We start from the raw sequence: 20,672 nt of genomic DNA on the forward strand, positions 1-20,672 counted from the left end.
AACATGAACACAGAGCTGCTTCTGCAGGTAAACAGCGGAGCAGAGCTCCTGTAGGTCCACAAACACGACTCGTCTAGTGTGAACCTGCTGTTTGGTCTGATATCAATCATTACACAGGTCTGCAAAAAAACATTTAGGGTGCTGAATCCAAAGATGATCTCCATTTCTCTCCATCACATATGGTGTTTTTGCAAAACATGAGGACTTTACATTACAAAAGCACAACAGCGATGAAAAACAAAATCAATATTATATTACAATTAACTATGTATAATTGTTCTGAGATTCCTTACCTTTGGCTATGAACAAAATAAATCTGTTGAGACACGATCATCTGAGCTCCTCACCTCACCAAACCCACAACCCCACCCGCAAATTCCTCGCATTTTATATTTGTATATCTCTTGAGTCTCGCTCTTAGAAATATTAAATTAATGTAAGAAATCATTATTGGATAAGGGGAAACTGTATGCTTAATTACACTAAAAACATGTGTTTTGCAAGAAAACCTAAATTTTTAAATATATTTTCCAGTTTCAGTGAGTAAAAATCTATAAGAAACAGTCAAAAAACTCCTATGCAGTTTTTTGGTTGCAGACCTGTGTTCTGCTGCCCTCTAGTGGTTACAGTCACACACTACAGCTCCACCTTCAGGGCCAGGATATTCTCACACATAGCAATACATGTAGAAAATGGTTGTAACTGACTAAAAAACACATTTTTGTCCACAGTATTTTTTTAAACAACATGTTATTAAGTTTTTTACTTCTCCTGGATCACAGTGACATCATTTACATGAATGCCCCTGCTCACTCTCTTCATCTGTTGGAGTCTGTCTATCATGGGACACTAAGATTTATAACTGGCTCTAAACCTTTAACACACCACTGTACTCTATATTCTCTGGTTGACTGGTCATCATCGGTCTTACACAGGATGGTTCATTGGTATCAGTTTATCTATAAATCTATTTCTGGTTTCCTGCCCTCCTATTTTTCACGAGTACATGTGAAGCAAACAGTTTAGTCATAGAGTGCGGTCTCAGGACATCATTACATTCACTGTTCCATCAGCTCGTACAGAGGTCGGGAAGACGCCATTCTCCTTTTCTGCTCCGTCTTCATGGAATACATTGCAAAGAAACTCTCTCAGTTGAGTTCCCCTGTAGACTTTAAAAGACGTAAAAATGTTTTTGTGAAATCATCTCAGGGAACTTGTTCTTGTCTTTGATCTGACTGTGTACATGAGACCTTGAGTCTCATTGGGACTACCTGTATAAAAAGATTAAACAAAAAACATTTTTTAATATCATCACATGAAAACCAAACTGCTCCTTGTTTATCTTACAGGAAGCTAACAGAGCTGTTAGAGGTTAAGCTGAATGGATGGATGGCACATGCTGCCATGCTAAGCTAACTATCCACAGTCATTCTTAGCGCTCACAGACGTGCTTTAGTCAGCAGTCATTTTGTTGCTGGAGGTCCAATCTAGGAAGCCTTGTGGTCCAGTTCAGCTGCCACCTTTGCAGAACTCTCAATGAGAGGAGTTTGTAACAGGGAATCTGTAACAGACTCTGACGCAGGCAGAAGAAGCAGATCAGTAAATGTTTCTGCAGAGATGTTAAAGAAAATATGCATTAATAAAAAGATTATACAGCCTCCTGTATCTGCTTATATAGTAGTGGAAAAGTTGAAGCTCCACACATGTAAGGGCAGCATGTACAGTCTCGTACGTGCAGCGTATGAACAGATAAATCTCACTCTTCTGGTTTCCTCTAACTTGGTAACAGGAGGTAGGAGATATCCGAGATGGTCTCTGCCTCTGAGATCAGCAGAGCAGAGAACTCCTCCCCTCAGCGGTGAGGGTGGAACCACAAAGTGAGTTCGACCTATTAAACATTCAATTCCCACGACACAAACACATTCTTGTGTGGCTGTCCGCCATCTAAGAGAGCAGGCGTAACAGTAGGGCTGCACGATTTTGCATAAAATGAGAATCACAATTTTTTTGCTTAGAATTGAGATCACGATTCTCTCACGATTTTCTTTTCCAGTATAAATATTTATTGCACTTATTAACTGCACATCAACTTCGTAACAGTTGAGACTGAACATAAAAACAATAAATGTCTCACATTTTGTCCTTGCCGCAAAATGTTGTACTGCTTGTAATTCCGTCTCCACCGTTGCTCGACACTGCGTGTATAGAGCAGGTAGTGCAACAATAGAAAAATAGTTGCAGGACGGCACTGTGTAGCGTTTGTCTAGGGTGTTGATCATTTTCCTAAATCCCTCGTTTTGCACAGTGTTGATGGGAGCCATATCTTTAGCCAGGTGATAAGTGATAGCCTCCGTAATTTCTTTGTGCCTGCGGGAGTTCGACGGGTATGGGGAAGCGCTGTATAAGGTTCCCGTTATTGATGTTTGGGTGGTTGACCGGGACGGATTTTCTCCTGTCACTTTCTTGGCCTTTACAGCTTCATCATCTCTCACGTGCTCTCCGTTGTTTTTTCCCTGCCAGCTGGCTTCGGTATTACGTGGTATAAGGCTCCGCCCTTGTCATTTGTTGAGCAGGAAGAGTGAGCTCTTGTTTTCATGCAGATTATGTCCCGGATCAAAATGCGGTACAATCATCATCTTGTTTTGGGTTTTTTTTTTTTTAATCGTTGTCATTTGGAAATGAGATCGCACATAAGTATGAATTGAGATCGCGATTTTCTAACGATTAATTGTGCAGCCCTACGTAACAGAGATCAAAAAACAGCAGCCACTCTGAGAAAGACAGAGAAAAGCACGAGAAGATTCTTTAGAACAATTCTGAATCCTGTAAGTTCTTCAATCTTTTTGGACCCATGATCTCTGTGAGCTCCATCACCAGGCAGAGAGCAGGAGGTGGTGAGGCAGCAAACATCATAATACCATGTTTGTAATCCGCTCAAAAAAACCAAACAAAACAAAAAAATCAAAAAGTTTTGATTACTTTTGTTTATAATAATAATGTTTAATAATGTAGCAAACGGTCTCTGCTAAAATGAAGCTCTGGTACCAGTGAAAATAATCTCTGTACACATGCTAGGCACGTCTAAAGGAAAACAGGACACACCTTTCAGATATGCTGTGAGCTGAATGAGTCATGTTAAGAAAACTGTAGATAAAAACAATAAATTCAACTGAAGAAGTAAAAAAAAAGACGTCAAACCAAGGTCAGAGTTTTATTTTTTAAATATTCCTATTCTGAAAATGAGAAAGGTGAAATCAAAATTTTACTGCTGATCTTACAAGTACACCCCTCATCTTTAAAGACAAATCCTTCAGTGGAAGAGTTTCTCTCATGTGTGACCTTTCATGTGTCTCTTCAGATTTCCCTGTCGAGTGAATCTTTCTCCACAAACACCACAGCAAAATGGTTTCTCTCCTGTGTGAACAACAGTGTGTCTTTTGAGTGTAGTCTGCTCTCTAAACATTTTCCCACACACATCACAGCCATACGGTTTCTCTCCTGTGTGGACGTTTGTGTGTCTTTTCAGTGTATTCTGCTGTCTGAATCGTTTCCCACAGATGTCACAACTAAATGGTTTCTCTCCTGTGTGAACTCTTATGTGTCTCTTCAGAACGCCCTGCTCTGCAAATCTTTCCCCGCACACAGTGCAACTAAAGGGTCTCTCTCCAGTGTGCACTCTGGTGTGTCGTTTCAGAGCGCCCTGTTCTGTGAACCTTTCCCCACACACGCTACATCCAAACGGTCTCTCCCCTGTGTGAACTCTCATGTGTCGCTTCAGATGGGTTTTGCAACGAAATGTTTTCCCACAGTCGTCACAGCCAAACTGTTTCTCTCCCGTGTGCACACGCATGTGTCTTTTAAAGCTGTACTGAAGCGTAAACCTTTTCCCACATGCATCACATCCGTAGGGTTTCTCCCCCGTGTGCACGCTCATGTGGGATTTAAAGAGCGTCTTGCGGCTAAACCTCTTACCACAAACACCACAGCCAAATGGTTTCTGTCCTGTGTGAATTTTCATCTGTGAATCTACATTTAGCTTGAAGCTGAAACCGTTTTCAGCAGCCAAACAGGTGGAGGACATTTTTTCTGTCTGACCCGTCCTCGGTGTTTGAAGAAAGTCCTCTTGTTCCAGAGTATTTACACTTAAATCAGGCGCCCTGCTGTCCTTCAAACCGCCATCACTGTCTTTGTTTGAAGGCCCAGAAACTGAGAAAGATTCCTCCCCGTCACCACCATCAAAGCTGTTCTCAATCTCAGAGACACCTGGAGCCTCCTCAGCAGTATCTGGTTGTTTGTGGTGGTTTGGATCCAGGTTACTGGCTGGTTCTAGTTCTCCACAGTTACTTTCATCACTTTCTGTTTTTATTGGTTGAATCGACCTGCTGTCTTCAGTTTGGCTGTGAGGACTCTCTTCTTCATCTTCCCTCTTCACCCAAACAGCGATGATTGGGAACCTCATCTCTTCCTCCTGCTCCCGCCCATCAGCCGAGGCTCCCTCCCCATTGGTCCAGAGCTCCTTGTGTTCCTCTTTTATATGGAAATGATCTGGATCCTGCTGCTCCAGACTCGGGCTCCAGGGAACCTCCTCTTTAATTACCACCACCTGCTGGATGTCTGCAGGTAACACTGAAACACAAACACAACAAACACTGAGTTTGTCTCATGCAGCAGCACAGAGAGAGGACATCATTGAACGTCAGCGTGTCACACAGACTCAGTTTTACTCTCGGACATATCAGCTTTTCCCACCTGAAGCTAAAACAGAATTCCAGAATGAATCAGAACTTAAACCAGCTTCTAGTTTGGTTTTCTCACTCACTATGTGTTAATAGACCTCTCTGCACTGAATCATACTTGTTATTAATCTCTGTCTCTCTTCCACAGCATGTCTTTATCCTGTTTTCCTTCTCTCACCCCGACCGGTCGCAGCAGATGGCCCCGCCCCTCCCTGAGCCTGGTTCTGCCGGAGGTTTCTTCCTGTTAAAAGGGAGTTTTTCCTTCTCACTATCGCCAAAGTGCTTGCTCATAGGGGGTCATATGATTGTTGGGTTTTTCTCTGTACCTATGAAGCGCCTATATAAATAAGCCCTATATAAATAAAATTGAATTGAATTGAATTGAATGTGTCTCTTCAGATTTCACTGTCGAGTGATTCTTTCTCCACAAACACCACAGCAAAATGGTTTCTGTCCTTTGTGAACAACAGGTCAGGGACTCTACGACCCGGGCAGCAGGAAGACGTTCTGTGACTTCAGCCTCTTTAAATGTCGCTCGACGGCCATTGTTGTTGTTGTGATTAATTATTTAAATGACCTTTAACCTCTGAGGTCACCTCATCATAAAAACTGCTCGCATACAAAAATGTCATGAAAACCTTGTAAAAAGTTTGACTTTTCCAGAAAAATAAACTTCATCCACCCGTACTGGTCTACCTGATTTCAGGGTGGATACAAAGGTGGATGATTTCTCCGTGTGTAGACTGTGCCCTCCTCCTCCAATCAGAGGTCAGCTTGATATCCAGGACAACAGGCTCACAAAGCTACATTAAACTCAGCTGCTGACAAACAGACTTCACATTTAACAGCTGAACTTTTCAACATGAAGTAAGAACTCTGGTTTCCTTCATCATCATCAGCCTGCTAACCTGAGCTGCTCAGAGCCACGGCAGCATCTGAAGGTCCGAGCTCTCGAAACAGGCCCATATTCATCCAGGCCATGGAGTCAGAGCAGCTCACAGGACTGCACACTGATGGCAGTCAGGAGGTGCTCTCACCTGTTCTCAGGTACATCTGGGACGTCCAGGTGGGAGTTATGTTTTTAAAGCTGACTGAAACGACAGACTCAGATTGACAATCAAACAAAATCTTTTTCTGAACAAGAGCCCGACTCTCTGAGCTGAATCAGACAATTAACAGGTGGCCTCATGTTGTTTTACGGATCTGTGTTCTAGTTATTATTTATTAATGCAGAGCAGGTCAGTGACTCTGAGCCTGAAGCCAAACACCAGAGCAGAAAGTCTGATTAACACGGATAAATGAATAAGGACTCAGTAGGTCTTCATGTTTGGAGTTTTTATTCACTCATGTAAATCTCTTCAATTTAAACTTCGCCCTGGCTGGTTTTTTTATCTGTTTCTATGGATACCGATTTCCTGCGTGGCTGTGCCATAAAAACACGCTCACTGCGCCGTGTGCGCGCCGTAAACCGTCCGGGTGCTACAAACAGTTCCGCCTTCTTCAGCACAAAATGCTGAACTATGAGCCCGATGGAGCAGCGGGCTGCTGATGGAGCTGATGGAGGGCTGGGGTGAACGGCACCTCCGTCCTTCAGTCCTGCTCGGAGCTAACAGCTAACAGCTAGCCGCTCCTCCACTACCGCTCCATTAGCTCCTCGGTTCTTACCAGAGCTGCGGTCGGTGACGTCCTCCCGGGGCTCGCGGGTTTCGGCGCCTCGAGCCTTCGGTCCACCCGCCGAGCGCGCGCTGTTAGAGTCCCGCGGGCTCACATATTTACCTCCGTTCATCGTGTCCTCGCTCCTTGTGGCCTCAGACACACACCGCGCCTGCGCAGAAACGCAGATTCCCCCCCGATGCGTGCTTCGTCACCATGGCAACCACAGCCTCCAGTCCAGAGACCGTGCCTTAGATAGTCTTGGATCAGCCAGAGGGACGTCCCCATCCGTGTGACGGACGCAGGAGAAAATATGAGCTGAAGATAACAATAATAACAATAACAAAATACACGCTGGGGTCACACGTGACATGAAAAAAACCCGCCTTGTTTTATTTGAACCTGCCTGCGCGCGCGGAGTGGACCTCCGCCCCCTGCTGCCTCATTTTAAAGTTAAAGATGTGATTGGAACAAACAGCAGCTCGCTGCACACGTGATGATGTTGTTCTGAATGTAAATGTAAGCAAAGTAAGTGCGTCAGTCACACTTATGATCATCACGCTGCGTCTACATTAACAAGCACAGTGACCAATCAGCTCTCATATATATGTGTATATATAAAATATAAACTGCATTTATTGCCTATTGTGCTTCATCATGCTGTCAGTCCTGCTCCTGCAGTCTCTGTACCACACGGTGGTACCTGAGCCAGCCTGCACAGATAAACCCAGCCCAGTTCTGTGAGGTGAAGATCAGGGGTGGAGGCCTGCAGGTGGAGCGTTTCCTGCCCCGCAGCGGTGACGTCTTCATCTGAGGATTTAAACATGGCGGTGGGTCTGCAGGATTACAGACCGCACGGCAACAGAATGAAATGAGTGCTTACATAAGAAGATTAACTCAAGTCCATCCACACACACACACACACACACACACACACACACACACACACACACACACAAACAAACACACACGGTCTCACACACACACATCTGCCAGCTCCTGTAATCTCAGGGACACAACGTCACAGCGGTGAAGTCTCTGCTGCTTCCAGCTGTTTCTCCATTTTTTCAAAGCTGCAGCGTCTGTGACACGGGCGGGGCTGTTTTCAGCGCACACAGGTGAGCTAGGGTCACTCAGCTACAGGTAAACTGTTTCTTATAAAATTCTGTTAAAAGTTTCAGTAACCATACATGAAGCATGTGGGTCGTTCACATGTTCTTACAGGCGCTGGTATCCGCTCACACACGCTGAAGCTGGGCCAGATGTTCCTGCCTGGTTCAGGCAGCTTGTAATGATGCTGTGATGAGCTCAGTGTAAGAGCAGTGCAGGCTGCGAGAGCTCACTTTAATAATCACAACAACAGTAAATGTCTGACTCTCTCTCTTCCTCCTTCATCGTCCCATGATGTCACTGAATGAGAGAGGGAGAGAGAGAGGGGTGGAGCGAGCTGCAGGCAGGCTGAAGCGTCTCTGAGCTCGTCTCTTTGTCTGAGTGGAGCCAATATGACGGAGCCTCGGAGTCCCAGCGTGGAGCTCCAGAGTCTGCAGCCGGGCCAAGGTCAGTGTGTGCGTCTGCTGTCGTCACACTGCGAGGACGCAGCAGGTAGAACAGTCCAGTTAACTTATACTTTTATTTTTAAACTTTATTTAAAGTGCAGAGAGTTCCTGCTGCACTCTGATTGGTGGGTTTGTCTGAACTTTGGCTGGTTTTAGACTCCAAAGCTTCAAACTGACTCAGTGTGCATGAATGTGAACTCAGAGAGTAGCCGGCTCTCAGCTCTGGGTTTAAAGTCTTGGGCCTCGTGAACATCAGCTGGTCTCAGAGTTGTAGTGACGAGGACGTCCATCAGGATATTCCTGCTCTCTAATCCTGCTCACAGCTGCTGCCAGTCAAACATCTGGATGCACGCTGCTGTAGATTCTGCTCCTGGTCGGCTTACATCACGTCTGTGTTTTAATCATCATTTCACAAGAGGACGGAGTCTGAGCTGATGGTTTGAGTCCGCAGGTCAAAGGTAGTGATGGACTCACAGTAAGCAGGAAGACTGCACTGCTGTGGTCGAGGCGTTCAGGGGAACCGGAGCAAGCAGGAAAACGATCCGCTCTGCTGCTTCTGTTGTTCTGATGAATCATTGCTGTCACATGACGGACTCCAAACACTCGACTGAAGAAGAAGAAAAGTTTAAACAGAGAGACTGGGCTTATTCACATTTTGTACTTTAAACAAGCAGAGACTGAAAGTAAACATTAATTCAAACATGGTGAGAGCAGCGGGGTCAGGAATGCCGTGACCTCTGCGTGGACATGTTACTTTTCCTGTGGCAGGCTTGATTTAATCCAACAGTCCAGATGGGATAACAGCACGGAGAGAGTCTGCATTAAAGCTTGATAATCTCTGTGGTGGACAGAGAAGGTGGAGGTCAGAGCTCTTCTGACCAATCACAGCTTTGCTCAGACATCAGCTGCTTATAGCAGAAGTACCGAAATATTAATGATTACCCCAGTGAGGGTAAGTATTCTAGGCTGAAGCCAAAACCTGAACTACTTCAACTCAAAGAGCACTTTATTAGGAACACTTGCACAGTCTGGTAAAAGAGCTATAAATCTGCTTTTTCAGAGAGGCAATATTTCTGCATAGACACATGGCCGAGTCCTGTTACCTTATTGATGTAATCCAAGAACACCAGTTTCCTCCCACAGGCCAAATGGATGAAATGATAATGGCTGGATGATGGTTGGATGGATGGATGGATGGATGGACAGTTGTTTGATGGACGGACAGATGGATGGACAGATGTTTGATGGATGGATGCATGGACAGATGGATGGATGGACGGACAGATGATTGATGGATGGATGGACGGACAGATGATTGATGGATGGATGGATGGATGGATGGATGTTTGATAGATGGATGGACATATGTTTGATGGATGGATGGATGGATGGATGGACAGATGTTTGATGGATGGATGGACAGATGTTGGATGGATGGACAGATGGATGGATGGATGTTGAATGGATGGACAGATGGATGGATGGACGGATGGATGGACAGATGTTTGATGGACGGATGGACAGATGTTGGATGGATGGACAGATGGATGGATGGATGGATGTTGAATGGATGGACAGATGGATGGATGGACGGATGTTTGATGGACGGATGGATGGACAGATGTTTGATGGACGGATGGACGGATGGATGGACAGATGTTTGATGGACGGATGGACGGATGGATGGACAGATGTTTGATGGATGGATGGATGGATGGCTGTTTGATGGATGGACGGATGGATGGACAGATGTTTGATGCATGGATGGATGGACGGCTGTTTGATGGATGGATGGATGGACGGATGGATGATAGATGATGGACGGATGGATGGACGGATGGATGGATGGATGTTTGATGGATGGATGGACAGATGTTTGATGGATGGATGGATGGACGGATGGATGGATAGATGATGGACGGATGGATGGACGGACGGATGGATGGATGGACAGATGTTTGATGGATGGATGGATGGATAGATGATGGACGGATGGATGGCTGTTTGATGGATGGATGGACGGATGGATGGATGTTTGATGGATGGATGGACGGATGGATGGATGTATGATGGATGGATGGATGGCTGTTTGATGGATGGATGGACGGATGGATGGATGTTTGATGGATGGATGGACGGATGGATGGCTGTTTGATGGATGGATGGATGGATGATGATGGATTGACAGATGATTGATGGATGGATGGATTTTTAATGTTTAATTTCGGTATCATCAGCTGAGACGTCCCTGCTTTTACTCTGGACCTCCTGTGTCACTGTTACCTTGGCTACCAGCACTGGCCCGCTGTCATCATGGCTGACCTCAGGACAGTTTCACTGCAGTAATCTGAAAGTGTGTACAACAACAACAAGGCATCTTTTGTTGTTTCCGTTTCTAACCCCAAGCCTCTAAGACGAGGAGTCACATGACCTCTGGTGACTTCATGTAAATGCAGGTGATTTGTGTGTCCTGCTGGCACAAGAGGTCTGGCTGTTGCTTCGATTTGAATAAGGATGTAAATGTGGCCAACAGAGCAGAGTGAACCTGCAGCGTTCACAGGAAGTCCTGAAAGCTCCTGTAAGAACATTGGGAGTGCAGCTCCAGTACATAATCCATAATGGTTTCATGTGTTTCCACAGAAATAACCATAAAAATAAATGTAAGCACGAACAGCTGATTCTAGCCCTGTGCTGTACAGGTCATGGAGATAAAAGAAATCCCAGACTGTAACATCACGGACACCTGACGGCGCAGTCCCAGCACTTGGTCAGAGCTGTGATCTGTGTTTGGTGCAGAACGGCCTCTGTGGACTGAACTCTGGCAGCAACTTCAGGCTGCTGGGTCTGCAGACCACTGTGGCTAATCACCTTCCCAGGAGCAATGAATAGATGCTTCACCTCCTCCATTCACTGGCAGGATGGAGGGATGAGGAGGAGGAGGGAACACTTTCTGCTCTTGCTCTCTTTTCTCAGCTGATGAACAAAAGCGAACATTTTCCGGTGTTGGGAGCAGAGAAAAGCTGCTGGTGTGGAGCTCGGAGTCCAAACTGCAGCGAGTGATTCAGTGATACGAGTTTAAAATCATCCTGGACAGGCTGAAATCAGATCACACCTCAGCTTCATCACAGTTTGGTCCTTACAGATCGATTATTTGATCATCCACTCCAGCACCAACCGCTCTGTACGTGAGTGAAGGGCAGGTGTGATACAGGTGTGATACAGGTGTGATACAGGTGTTTCTGTGCTCCATTTGTGGGAAATGAAGCACAGATCTGTACATGCTAAAGTCGGGAGCAGGTATTTTACTGCTGTCTGAGTTTTTTGCAGTTCAGGTCAACAGTGACTGTAGTAAAATACTCGGCCCATAATATGTGACTGACAGTTTTTCAGGTTAGTTCGATCTCTGCTCTCTTCCACACCGCGCGCTGCTGGACTCAGAATAAGAACCTGCCAAAGCTGTCGACCCTCAGCCATAACCCCGACCTGCAGTAAAGGCAGCAATGAGCTTCCTGTGAATGAACGGCGACGCACTGATTCTGTTCAGAGGAGAGATGTATACTCAGGAGGGGTCTGATGTAACTCAAGTCTGAGCTCAGTGCACATGTTAGAGTCCAGAGGAAGCCGGCGTTCAGGTTTTACTGCTTTGAGTGAACCTGCGGCCGGCGTCCGTGAGCAGAGCGGTCAAATTAATATCACACCTGGAAGCTCCTGCAGGCGCTAATGTCCTCTAATCCTCACTCTAAGAACAAAAACTGATGAGTCCTGCACTTCAGAGCCACTCAATTGTCCTCACTCAGCGAGGCAGGAGTGACCTTTGACCTCGAGACTGTAGACTTCTGTTCTCTCCATGTGACCCCTGCTGTGTTTGGACTGCCCCGATGGAGGGTTTTTATCTGCGGGGCTGCAGTCTGAGCTGTCCTCGCCTCTTCAACGGGCTCCTTGTTCAGCCTGAGCTCTCAGCGTCTCTGCTGACTGAAATCTTTTGTCCACCGAGGCTGAAAAGATGCAGAACACAAGGAGGGAGGGTAGGAGGGATGAATGCAGAATCAGCCTGAAACGGTCCTGTGATCAGAACCTCCGGCTCGGGCAGTTTATCGACTCTGTCCTCTGATTTTTAGCCTTTCTAATCAGCTCTTTGCAGTAGATGCACATCAGAGCTGATGGTGATGTCCTCAGAGTCATGCGAACGTGAACATCAGAGTTTCAGGTCTGAGTTCAGACTGATCGCCTCCACGGGTCCTTGTGTCTGTAAATAGCAGAGCTGGAAAAGCTTTGAATGACTTCATATAAAACTCTGTAGCGCAGTGCTGCGTTCTCTGTGTTTGTGAATATAAAGAAAGTACCCCTGACCTCTCCTTCAAGGTCATCAGACTGATCTGAAGGTCATTATTAACAAATTATTAACAGCATTATTAACAAATAATGCTGTTAATAATGCTGTACAGAGAGATGAGGACATATCAGGATACTTTCTTTGTTAATTCACAGGTTATAGATACATGTACAAAGCTCTCGGACCTCTGTAGCTGTGCGTGGTGCAGACAGGGTTAGGGATCGATCTGCTGATGTAAAAGCTCAGTGAGATGCAGCTGTGGGTGCTGATGTGGGTCATAGATTTCACAGGACTGCAACCCTTGATGGGTTAATCTGTTGCTATGACTCTGATATAATCTGCTTACATCATGAGCCCCCCCCCCCCGGTGGTCTTTTTAATCTGTGATCAGCAGCTCAGCGAAGCACTTTAAGCTTCAGTATTCGGCTGCTTGTATCTGTGATGTCATCCTCTCAGTCAGTGCCCAGAGCTCACGGCAGCTTCACTGTAAGTCTAAAGCTTCACCTCGCAGCAGCCCAGTACAACCACAGGGCAGCACTCACTGGTTCCTGGTTTCCACTCTCAGTGATTTTCTCTCATGTTGGTGTTTGAAAGTTAGCACATGCTAAGGGTTAGCAAGTTGAATCACACACGCTCAGACAGCTCCCAGATAACGTCCTATCAAAATCCTCAATTTCACCCAGCACATCTGGAGCTCCGCCTTCTTGAACGGTCTGTACAGTGACCTCACAGCAGCCATATTATTGGTCACATGATGTAATTAAAAAGGCTCCAACAGTACGAACACGGTCCAGAGGTCCAGTTCAGGTGAAGCTAGCAGACAGCTAGAAGCTACAGCCACCTGTGTCACCATTGACCCGTCAGTCAAAGAGGCCACGCCCCTAATAATGCAAACTTTAAACCTTAATACAGTTTAGACAGGTCAGTTATAAAAACAGGTATTATGAAGGAGGAAATGATCTATGGAGCCCAAACAGTTTGTGTATCAGGCTGTAAACATGTTTAACATTGGAGTGTACGGGACTGACTCACTGCTGGAGCCCCTGCTGGACGGTAGAGGAATTGCAGCTTTTGGTGCCTCAGTGCTGGCTTCATTGTGCAGCTCCTGCATTAATGCAGACACCGCACTGATGATCACTTCCAGCTCATAACCTTCATCCACTGAAATCTCATCATGCACATGCATATGTTGCTCAGCTCATCACAGCTGTGATCAGCCCTTCAATATGTATACGCCTATGAAACACCTCGTGGTTGGCGGTTAAGTGCTTTTTGGTTTCAGTGATAAAATATTGGGAAAATGGATTGTAGGTATCTTACTTACTCACAGTTTGATGACAGTCTCACACAGCAGAGGCGTTACAGCTGCAGTTTCGTTATTTGTCCATGTTTGTGCAGGCGCAGAGTCTGCAGACAGCGGCATCAGGGACGCAGACGGCCTGCCGGTTCCTCAGCAGATCCGGATCACCAACATCACCTGCGATTCATTCAAGATCAGCTGGGACATGGACAGCAGGGGCCGAGACAGGATCACACACTACTTCATCGACCTCAACAAGAAGGAGAACATGAGCTCCAACAAGTTCAAACACAAGGTGGGTCTGCAGAGCCGATCCTGGGCAATCTGACTCAGCTTTAGATGATACAAAGCAAACGAACCGGACGAGCCGAGTACTTTTTGTTTTCCAGGATGTGCCCACCAAGCTGGTGGCCAAAGCGGTTCCTCTGCCAATGACAGTGAGGGGCCACTGGTTCCTGAGTCCTCGCACAGAGTACACCGTGGCCGTTCAGACGGCCGCCAAACAGCCAGACGGAGAATACGCCATTTCTCGGTGGAGCGAGATCACTGAGTTCTGCACTGCAGGTTAGACCGAAGCTTCTCAGTCCAAAAACCACACCTCTCCTCGCTGCTCGTGCACACTGATCCCTTTGGATCAATTTGCAGGTTAAAGCATCACGAGGATCGTCTTTGAACTAATTTACTATCACACTGTTTTTAGTCTGATAAAATAGTCCCATCATTTTATAAAATCCTTTGCAGTCACACTATGGACTAACATAACTCATCTTTATCCACAGCCTAAATATAGGCTCACTGTTGAATGTCTGAGTCTGTGCATCTGCAGATTACTCCTCCATCCACCTGAACCAGCTGCTGCAGAAAGCAGAGGCGATCGCTGGCAGGATGCTACCGTTCACCGTCTTCTACAGAAACCAGCAGAGGGAGTACTTCCAACAAGACAGGTGCGTCCCGCTCAGTGACCAAAACCCCGAGAGGGTTCTCCGTACAGCTGTGCTTTAGCCCTGTGTGTCGTTCCAGAGATGCTCAGTCCTGCTTCTTGCTGCCAACGGTGAAAGACAACAGCGGCAGCCACGGGTCCCCCATCAGCGGCAAACTGGAGGGGATCTTCTTCAGCTGCAACACAGAGTTCAACACAGGAAAACCTCCCCAGGACTCCCCCTACGGGCCGTATCGCTTCCAGGTACCCTTTAGACCAGCAGTCCCCAACTCCCGGGCCATGGACCAATACTGGTCCGTGAGTCGATTTTTACCAGGCCGCAAGAGTTGAGGCTCAGGTGTGAAATGTATGGTTTTCAGGGTTTTTATCGGTTTTTATCATTAACTCGGTTTCCCTGGGTCTTTTCCCTTATGCTATGAATAAAGCTTTTTTTTTCTGGGTACCAGTACTGGTTTTATTTTGTTGTATTTATCCGCAACACCTTAAAGTCCGGTCCGTGGCGCAAAAAAGGTTGGGACTGCTGATTTAGACCAACTCACGAAGCTTGGGTGATGACAATCTCCCCTTTTTTCCACTAAAGCGTGTTTGTTGAAGGGTGCTTCATGTCTTTGTGCATGTTCCTCGAGCAGGAGCCGTCCTCATGGCCTGTTTCAGGCCTTTTTGTTGCAGCCGTTAGGGTCGAAGACATGGCTCTACATCAATGTTACTGCTGTTGTAAAAAAATGATATGTCAGCTGACATCTTGTAATGGAAACTAAAAGCTGGATTTAACAGCTATGAATTCCTGTAAACTGTCTGTTAGCTACTTTTGAGAAGTCCCTATAAATAATAAATATGTTAACCCTCAAATCTGTGACATGATAGAATTTAAAGACACTAAAAGGCTGCCAGTCTGTTGTAAAACAGCATTTTTGATTAGATTACAAATTTGATTTAAAAAGTAGTCAAAATAAAATGACATTAAACTGACGGTCATTTCTGTGATTAAGAAGGAATTAAACATTTATTCTTCAAACTCAATAAATTCGTGGATATTTTTAAAAAAAAAAATACTTTTTATATTATTATTCTTACTATTTTACCAAGTTGGCAAAATCATTAAAAAAAAAACTATACAAAAATATAAAACACCCCATTTTTTGTTTCTTTACAGATCCGAGCAGATGTCCTTTTCAACAAGACCACCAACATGTACTTTGGGGATTTCTACTGCATGTACACGTCGTATCACTACGTGATCCTGGTCCTCGCTCCCGACGGCTCTAAAGGAGACGCTTTCTGTAAAGGGAGGCTGCCAGCCCTGGACAGGTCCGGTAACCGCTTCTTGACCTACACCGAGGAGGAGGACGGCTCATTGTCTTTCCGTCACGCTCAGGATGTCAACCTGGAGGTGATGTACACAGAGCCAGTGGATCTGAGGCTGGGAGCGGTGTCACAGATCAGCGGGCACCAGCTAATGAGCCTGTCCACCGCGAATGCCAAGAAAGACCCCAGCTGCAAGGTCTGCAACATCAGCGTAGGACGTTAGCGACTCTTCAGACTGAAAATAACCAGCTCGTTTGCATAGCAGCTAGCAGCTAAGCTACTAACTGAATTCACCAGCCACGCTCTGGCTCGTTACTGTCCATCGTGCATCGCCTGTGCAGCAGCACACTACGAGCAACATTTGCTGTTTATTGTGACAGTGCCCTCTAGTGGCCATATCATTATGACGGAAGGAAAACCGAGGCGGGTAAAGAAGCTGCAGAGCCAGAAGTTGAGAGGAGAGATGAGCTCAGGGTGGATGGATGGGTGGAGAGGAGGAGCGAGCTGTTTGTTTTTTAGCTGCAGCTTTAAAATTGTAATCAAAATGGAAACGATATCAGAGCATTAACAAAGTACTTGCTTTAACTCAAACCTAATCGAGTTGGCGTTCCTCACTGCATGGATGACTGCACTTATCACAGTCGGCTGAAGCAGAGACTCTGATGTGGCTGAAACCAGATGCATCCTCACTCATGTTTCCTCTCCTTCTTTATGTCCTCATCACCTTCACGTGTTTTCTGTCCACCGTCTCTGACAGGAAGCTGCAGGCAGGAAGTTCGCAGCACTTCTATCATGTGACTGATGGCTGAAGTGGACTTTACAGATTAACTGCTTCAGAGGTTTTATACTTTTGTAATCTGATGAAGCTCTTTCCTGCAATTAATTCATTTTTTAACTGAATGCTTTAGATTCCTGTTTGGAGACCCCCAACATCACCAACCTTAATCTACTAATTAAAAATATTGGAACTACAGCTCCCAGAATGCTTTGAGTCATTATGTGTGTTATTGTGAAGGGTGAGTTAGTAGTGAGCCGGTGTCTTTGTGACATTAAAGCCGCCTCTTGAAGAAAAGTCGTGTCAGCTGTAAACTGTGTGATGTTATTTTTGGAGGATAAAACAAGAACATGTTTTTGACTCTGAAAGGCTCTAGAAACACATTTTCTGCCTATAGAAACGTTTGAAACCAGGAAAATGACATTAAAGGGTTAACGACGCACTCACAGTCCAATATGTATGTGATCTTTATTATTTTATCTTTGGGGTGGGACTCAGTTTCTGAGAAGTTACTTATTGGTTGGCTGATTATGTCAAGAAAAGGAAACAGAGCTTATTTATGATGAGAGAGCTGATGGGCGGAGGAGATGTGTGGACGGAGCTCCTGATGGTGCACCTGATGGTGTTGCTGTGGAGCTCAGGTAGGACTCGCTCTGAAAACACTGAATTTGAAGCCTCACATAAAAAAAAAACCTCATCATTGGTCTGACTTTGGTGCTAAAAGAGTGTTTTAACTTTTTATCTGGAGTCTTGGAATAAATGACATCACTGAGAAAAGCCGATAGCATTTATTTAAAATGCAAATATAAAAATGACTTTGTGCTGAATAACAGTTGAGAAAATCTGAATCTGAAATCCTGGTTTCATGTACAGTTCAGTGAGCTCAAGATGCTTTTTAGTGTAAAGCAGGGGTGGGCGACCTTTCTGATGGCGAGTGCCATCTAAAATTCCCTCAGAAGTCAATGTGCCATATGATTGCATTAGCAATAAATTTAATAACGCTCTATATTAACAGTTACAAACAATATAGAATTATATTTGTTGTTGGCAGCTATCAGCGAATAGTTATCAGCTATTTTGAAACAACAAAGACACTTTTTATCAATAACAAGAACAGCAAATGAACTGTACAACAGAAAATGCAAATGCTATTTATGGTCTCCTCACAACAATGATAAGAAAAATAAACTGGGCCAATATGGTATGTTTGTTAATACAGAGACACACATGTTAATGTGATCTCTGGTCTCCGAGTGTCCAGCATTCAGACGGCTACCTGAGGACACTCATGTGAGAGAAAATCTGCTCACACAGATATGTAGAGCCAAATACTGTCAATAAGGCCTCTGCAATGTTCTGAAGACAGTTAAACTTGTCAGGTAGTGATGTCCAGCAGGTGAAAATGCAGCTCCATGAACACGCACAGCTGTGGATTCCAGCTGCCCCCCTTTCCCTGTTAATGCCCTACCTGGCCCCCTGGCAACACTTTGCTAGACCCGCCCCTGCACAGTTACCAGCTGTCAGCTACTTAGAAAAGGATCCTGGTGTTATTTGTCTCTCAGAAACAGCTCATAACTTCCCTTCAACTCATCCATGTCACCTAAAAGGTAAACCTGTTTCTCCATCACCTGTTCAGCTCTGATTCAGTAAGGACATCTCCTGGTTTCATCTGCATGTTTCCCTCTCACCAGATAACCAAACCGACATCATGACCAGCAGCTTTACAGCTGTGGCTCCAGCAAACATCAGCTGATACTAGAAATTAATATTAAATAAATTCTAACAACAGCTGATCAAGCTTAAACGTGCTGCTGTTGTTTAACGCGACATCCGCTGGTTTCCTCTTTCTGGCGCAAAGTGGGCGATAAACAAACAAGAGAGAAAAGCCGATCAGCTGATCATTGATCAGTTTCATGATTGAAGCAGCAACAGGAGAGGGAGGGGGGAGAATGAGAGAAGAAGAGGCAGCTGCAGCGTAAAGATGCAGAAAAAAAATCCAGCTTTGTGTCTTTTGTGACGATTCCGTCTTTTTACGGGACGGTTGGCAACTCTACTAACTAACCTTATGAATAAAGTAAAGTTCACTATCAGTAACATCACAGCACCCACCCAGCTGTATATAAACTCCATCATGCTAGCTAGCACGCAGTATGAGTTATTGTAACTGACTGTAAAAAGTCAGCATAACGAAAATAAACTCCACCTAAACTTGGTTTATATCTGACCCAGATAGACTGCAGGTCATAACTTCTTACCTGAAGTTCAGCTCACCTGACACTCGGACCGGCGACCGCCTCGGGTCTCTCCTCCTCCTGCCTCCCCTTTCCCTCATCCACCTGCTGGCCTCTGTGGAAGCTCCGCCATAGCCACCACCAAACAACTGACTTATTTTTACACATCGACCAGCATCTGGCCAATCCACCACCTTTAATACCGTTACAAAAAAATAAAAAAATTAAAAAAAATTTAAAAAAAGTCATTGGCCCATAAAACGAAAAATCAACATCGGGCATACCGGACATTTGCCAGCTGTGCACGTGAAGGGTTAACTGATGGCACGACCATAGGTATGCCCGATGGCCAGTCCAGCTATGGTCGTGTCATCAGTTAACCCTTCACGTGCCAGCTGTGGCACACGTGCCCAGGGTTGCCGACCCCTGGTGTAAAGGATAAGGAACACGTCAACAGTCGGTCGCCCCCCGGTGAGCATGAGGCGACACTGGGTCGGAAAAACCTGATATCACCAGCAGAACCAGAAACGTTTGAATTTTTTACTAAATGACTGCACGGTATCAAAATGTCAGTGGTGGTTCTCCATCATCCAGGTCACAGGCGGGCCCTGTGACGTACAGGTGAGAATACGAACCAGAGAAGCTGCAAAAGCAGCATGATGCTAGAAACAGTTTTCTGTGATGAGTGAATGTCTGCAGGATGATTGAGCTTCACCTGATGTTTGTGTTTGATGCCAGCTGTTGTTCTCCTAACATCTAATGTGACGGCTGAATGTGTCTCATCAGATCCAACAGTGTTTGTCATCAGACTGCTGCTCCTGCTGCTGAGCCTGCTGCTCTTCATCTCTGCCATCTGTTTCAGCCATAAGGTAGCGTGCACACGTCTGCTGATCAGAGGACGCTGTGGAACGAAGCGCTCGGCCCGTTGGAAGACTCGCTGACTCACACCTTTGTGCTGCTGTGTCTCTGCAGGTCACCGGGAGGCAGGAGCCCCGCCCACCAGAGGACCAGGAGCTGGATGGTTAAAGCTGGCAGTGTCCAGAAAAGCAGGCAGCTCAGCAGCGCCTCCACATGGTGGAGGAAGTGTTTGCATCCTTCACCACAGTGTGAACATGAAGAACAACCACAGTATTCTGTATATTACATCATCAGGTCATGTGTTACTCCTGTATTAAAGTGTGAGCATTAATACTCGTTTATATTTACTGCTTCCAGCTTCTTCCAGTCCTGTTTGTATCCCTAAAATAATGACTGCAGCTAATCATCACTGATCGATCAACATGTGACTGTTTCATAAATAATTGATTGATCAGATTATCAATATTCTCCAAACAGTGAAAAATAGTTGGTGTATTTTGGCTCTGCTCTGTGACCTTTGACCCTCCCGTGTGCAGCTGCAGACTGTCTCACCTGTCCTCTGCTCCCAGCTGGGGACAGGTGAGACATTTTAAGTGAAGTTGGTCGCCTTCTTGCTCCGACCTGTTTTTTCCTGTTTCCTTCTTTGCTCCTCAGTTTAGTTTCAGGTTAGTTTCCTCCTCTGGTGGATTTCCTGGTGGTGTGTCCTCTCGCCACTGCTCTACTCCCTCTACACTTCAGACTGTGTGGCCACCCACGGCTCCAACACCATTGTGAAGTTTGCTGACGACACAGTGGTGTTGGGTGCCATCTCCAACAACGATGAGGCGGCCTACATGGACGAAGTGAAGAATCTGGCATCACGGTGCCAGGATAACCACCTCCAGCTGAACGTCGGCAAGACCAAGGAGCTGGTGGTGGACTTCAGAAGGAGTCAGCACAGAGACTACAAGCCCATTATCATCAATGGAGCTCCAGTGGAGAGGGT

At 45.7% G+C, this 20,672-nt stretch overlaps 2 protein-coding genes across 2 annotated transcripts; one reads left to right on the forward strand and one right to left on the reverse strand.

Annotated features, from left to right (window-relative positions):
• Nucleotides 1-2,716: 2,716 nt before the first annotated feature.
• LOC116324058 (gastrula zinc finger protein XlCGF57.1-like) lies at nt 2,717-6,602 on the reverse strand. The gene is made up of 2 exons (XM_031744597.2): nt 6,402-6,602; nt 2,717-4,626 (listed from the first exon to the last, which is right to left on the reverse strand). The coding sequence occupies exons 1-2, from the start codon at nt 6,520-6,522 to the stop codon at nt 3,329-3,331; spliced, it is 1,419 nt and encodes a 472-aa protein (XP_031600457.2). The 5' UTR covers nt 6,523-6,602; the 3' UTR covers nt 2,717-3,328.
• A 1,230-nt stretch (nt 6,603-7,832) lies between these two features.
• LOC116324057 (phytanoyl-CoA hydroxylase-interacting protein-like) lies at nt 7,833-16,832 on the forward strand. The gene is made up of 6 exons (XM_031744596.2): nt 7,833-7,946; nt 13,677-13,873; nt 13,968-14,142; nt 14,405-14,522; nt 14,599-14,761; nt 15,672-16,832. The coding sequence occupies exons 1-6, from the start codon at nt 7,892-7,894 to the stop codon at nt 16,044-16,046; spliced, it is 1,083 nt and encodes a 360-aa protein (XP_031600456.1). The 5' UTR covers nt 7,833-7,891; the 3' UTR covers nt 16,047-16,832.
• Nucleotides 16,833-20,672: the final 3,840 nt, after the last annotated feature.

Source organism: Oreochromis aureus, linkage group 8 (assembly GCF_013358895.1).
Source record: "Oreochromis aureus strain Israel breed Guangdong linkage group 8, ZZ_aureus, whole genome shotgun sequence".
Classification (NCBI taxonomy): Eukaryota; Metazoa; Chordata; class Actinopteri; order Cichliformes; family Cichlidae; genus Oreochromis; species Oreochromis aureus.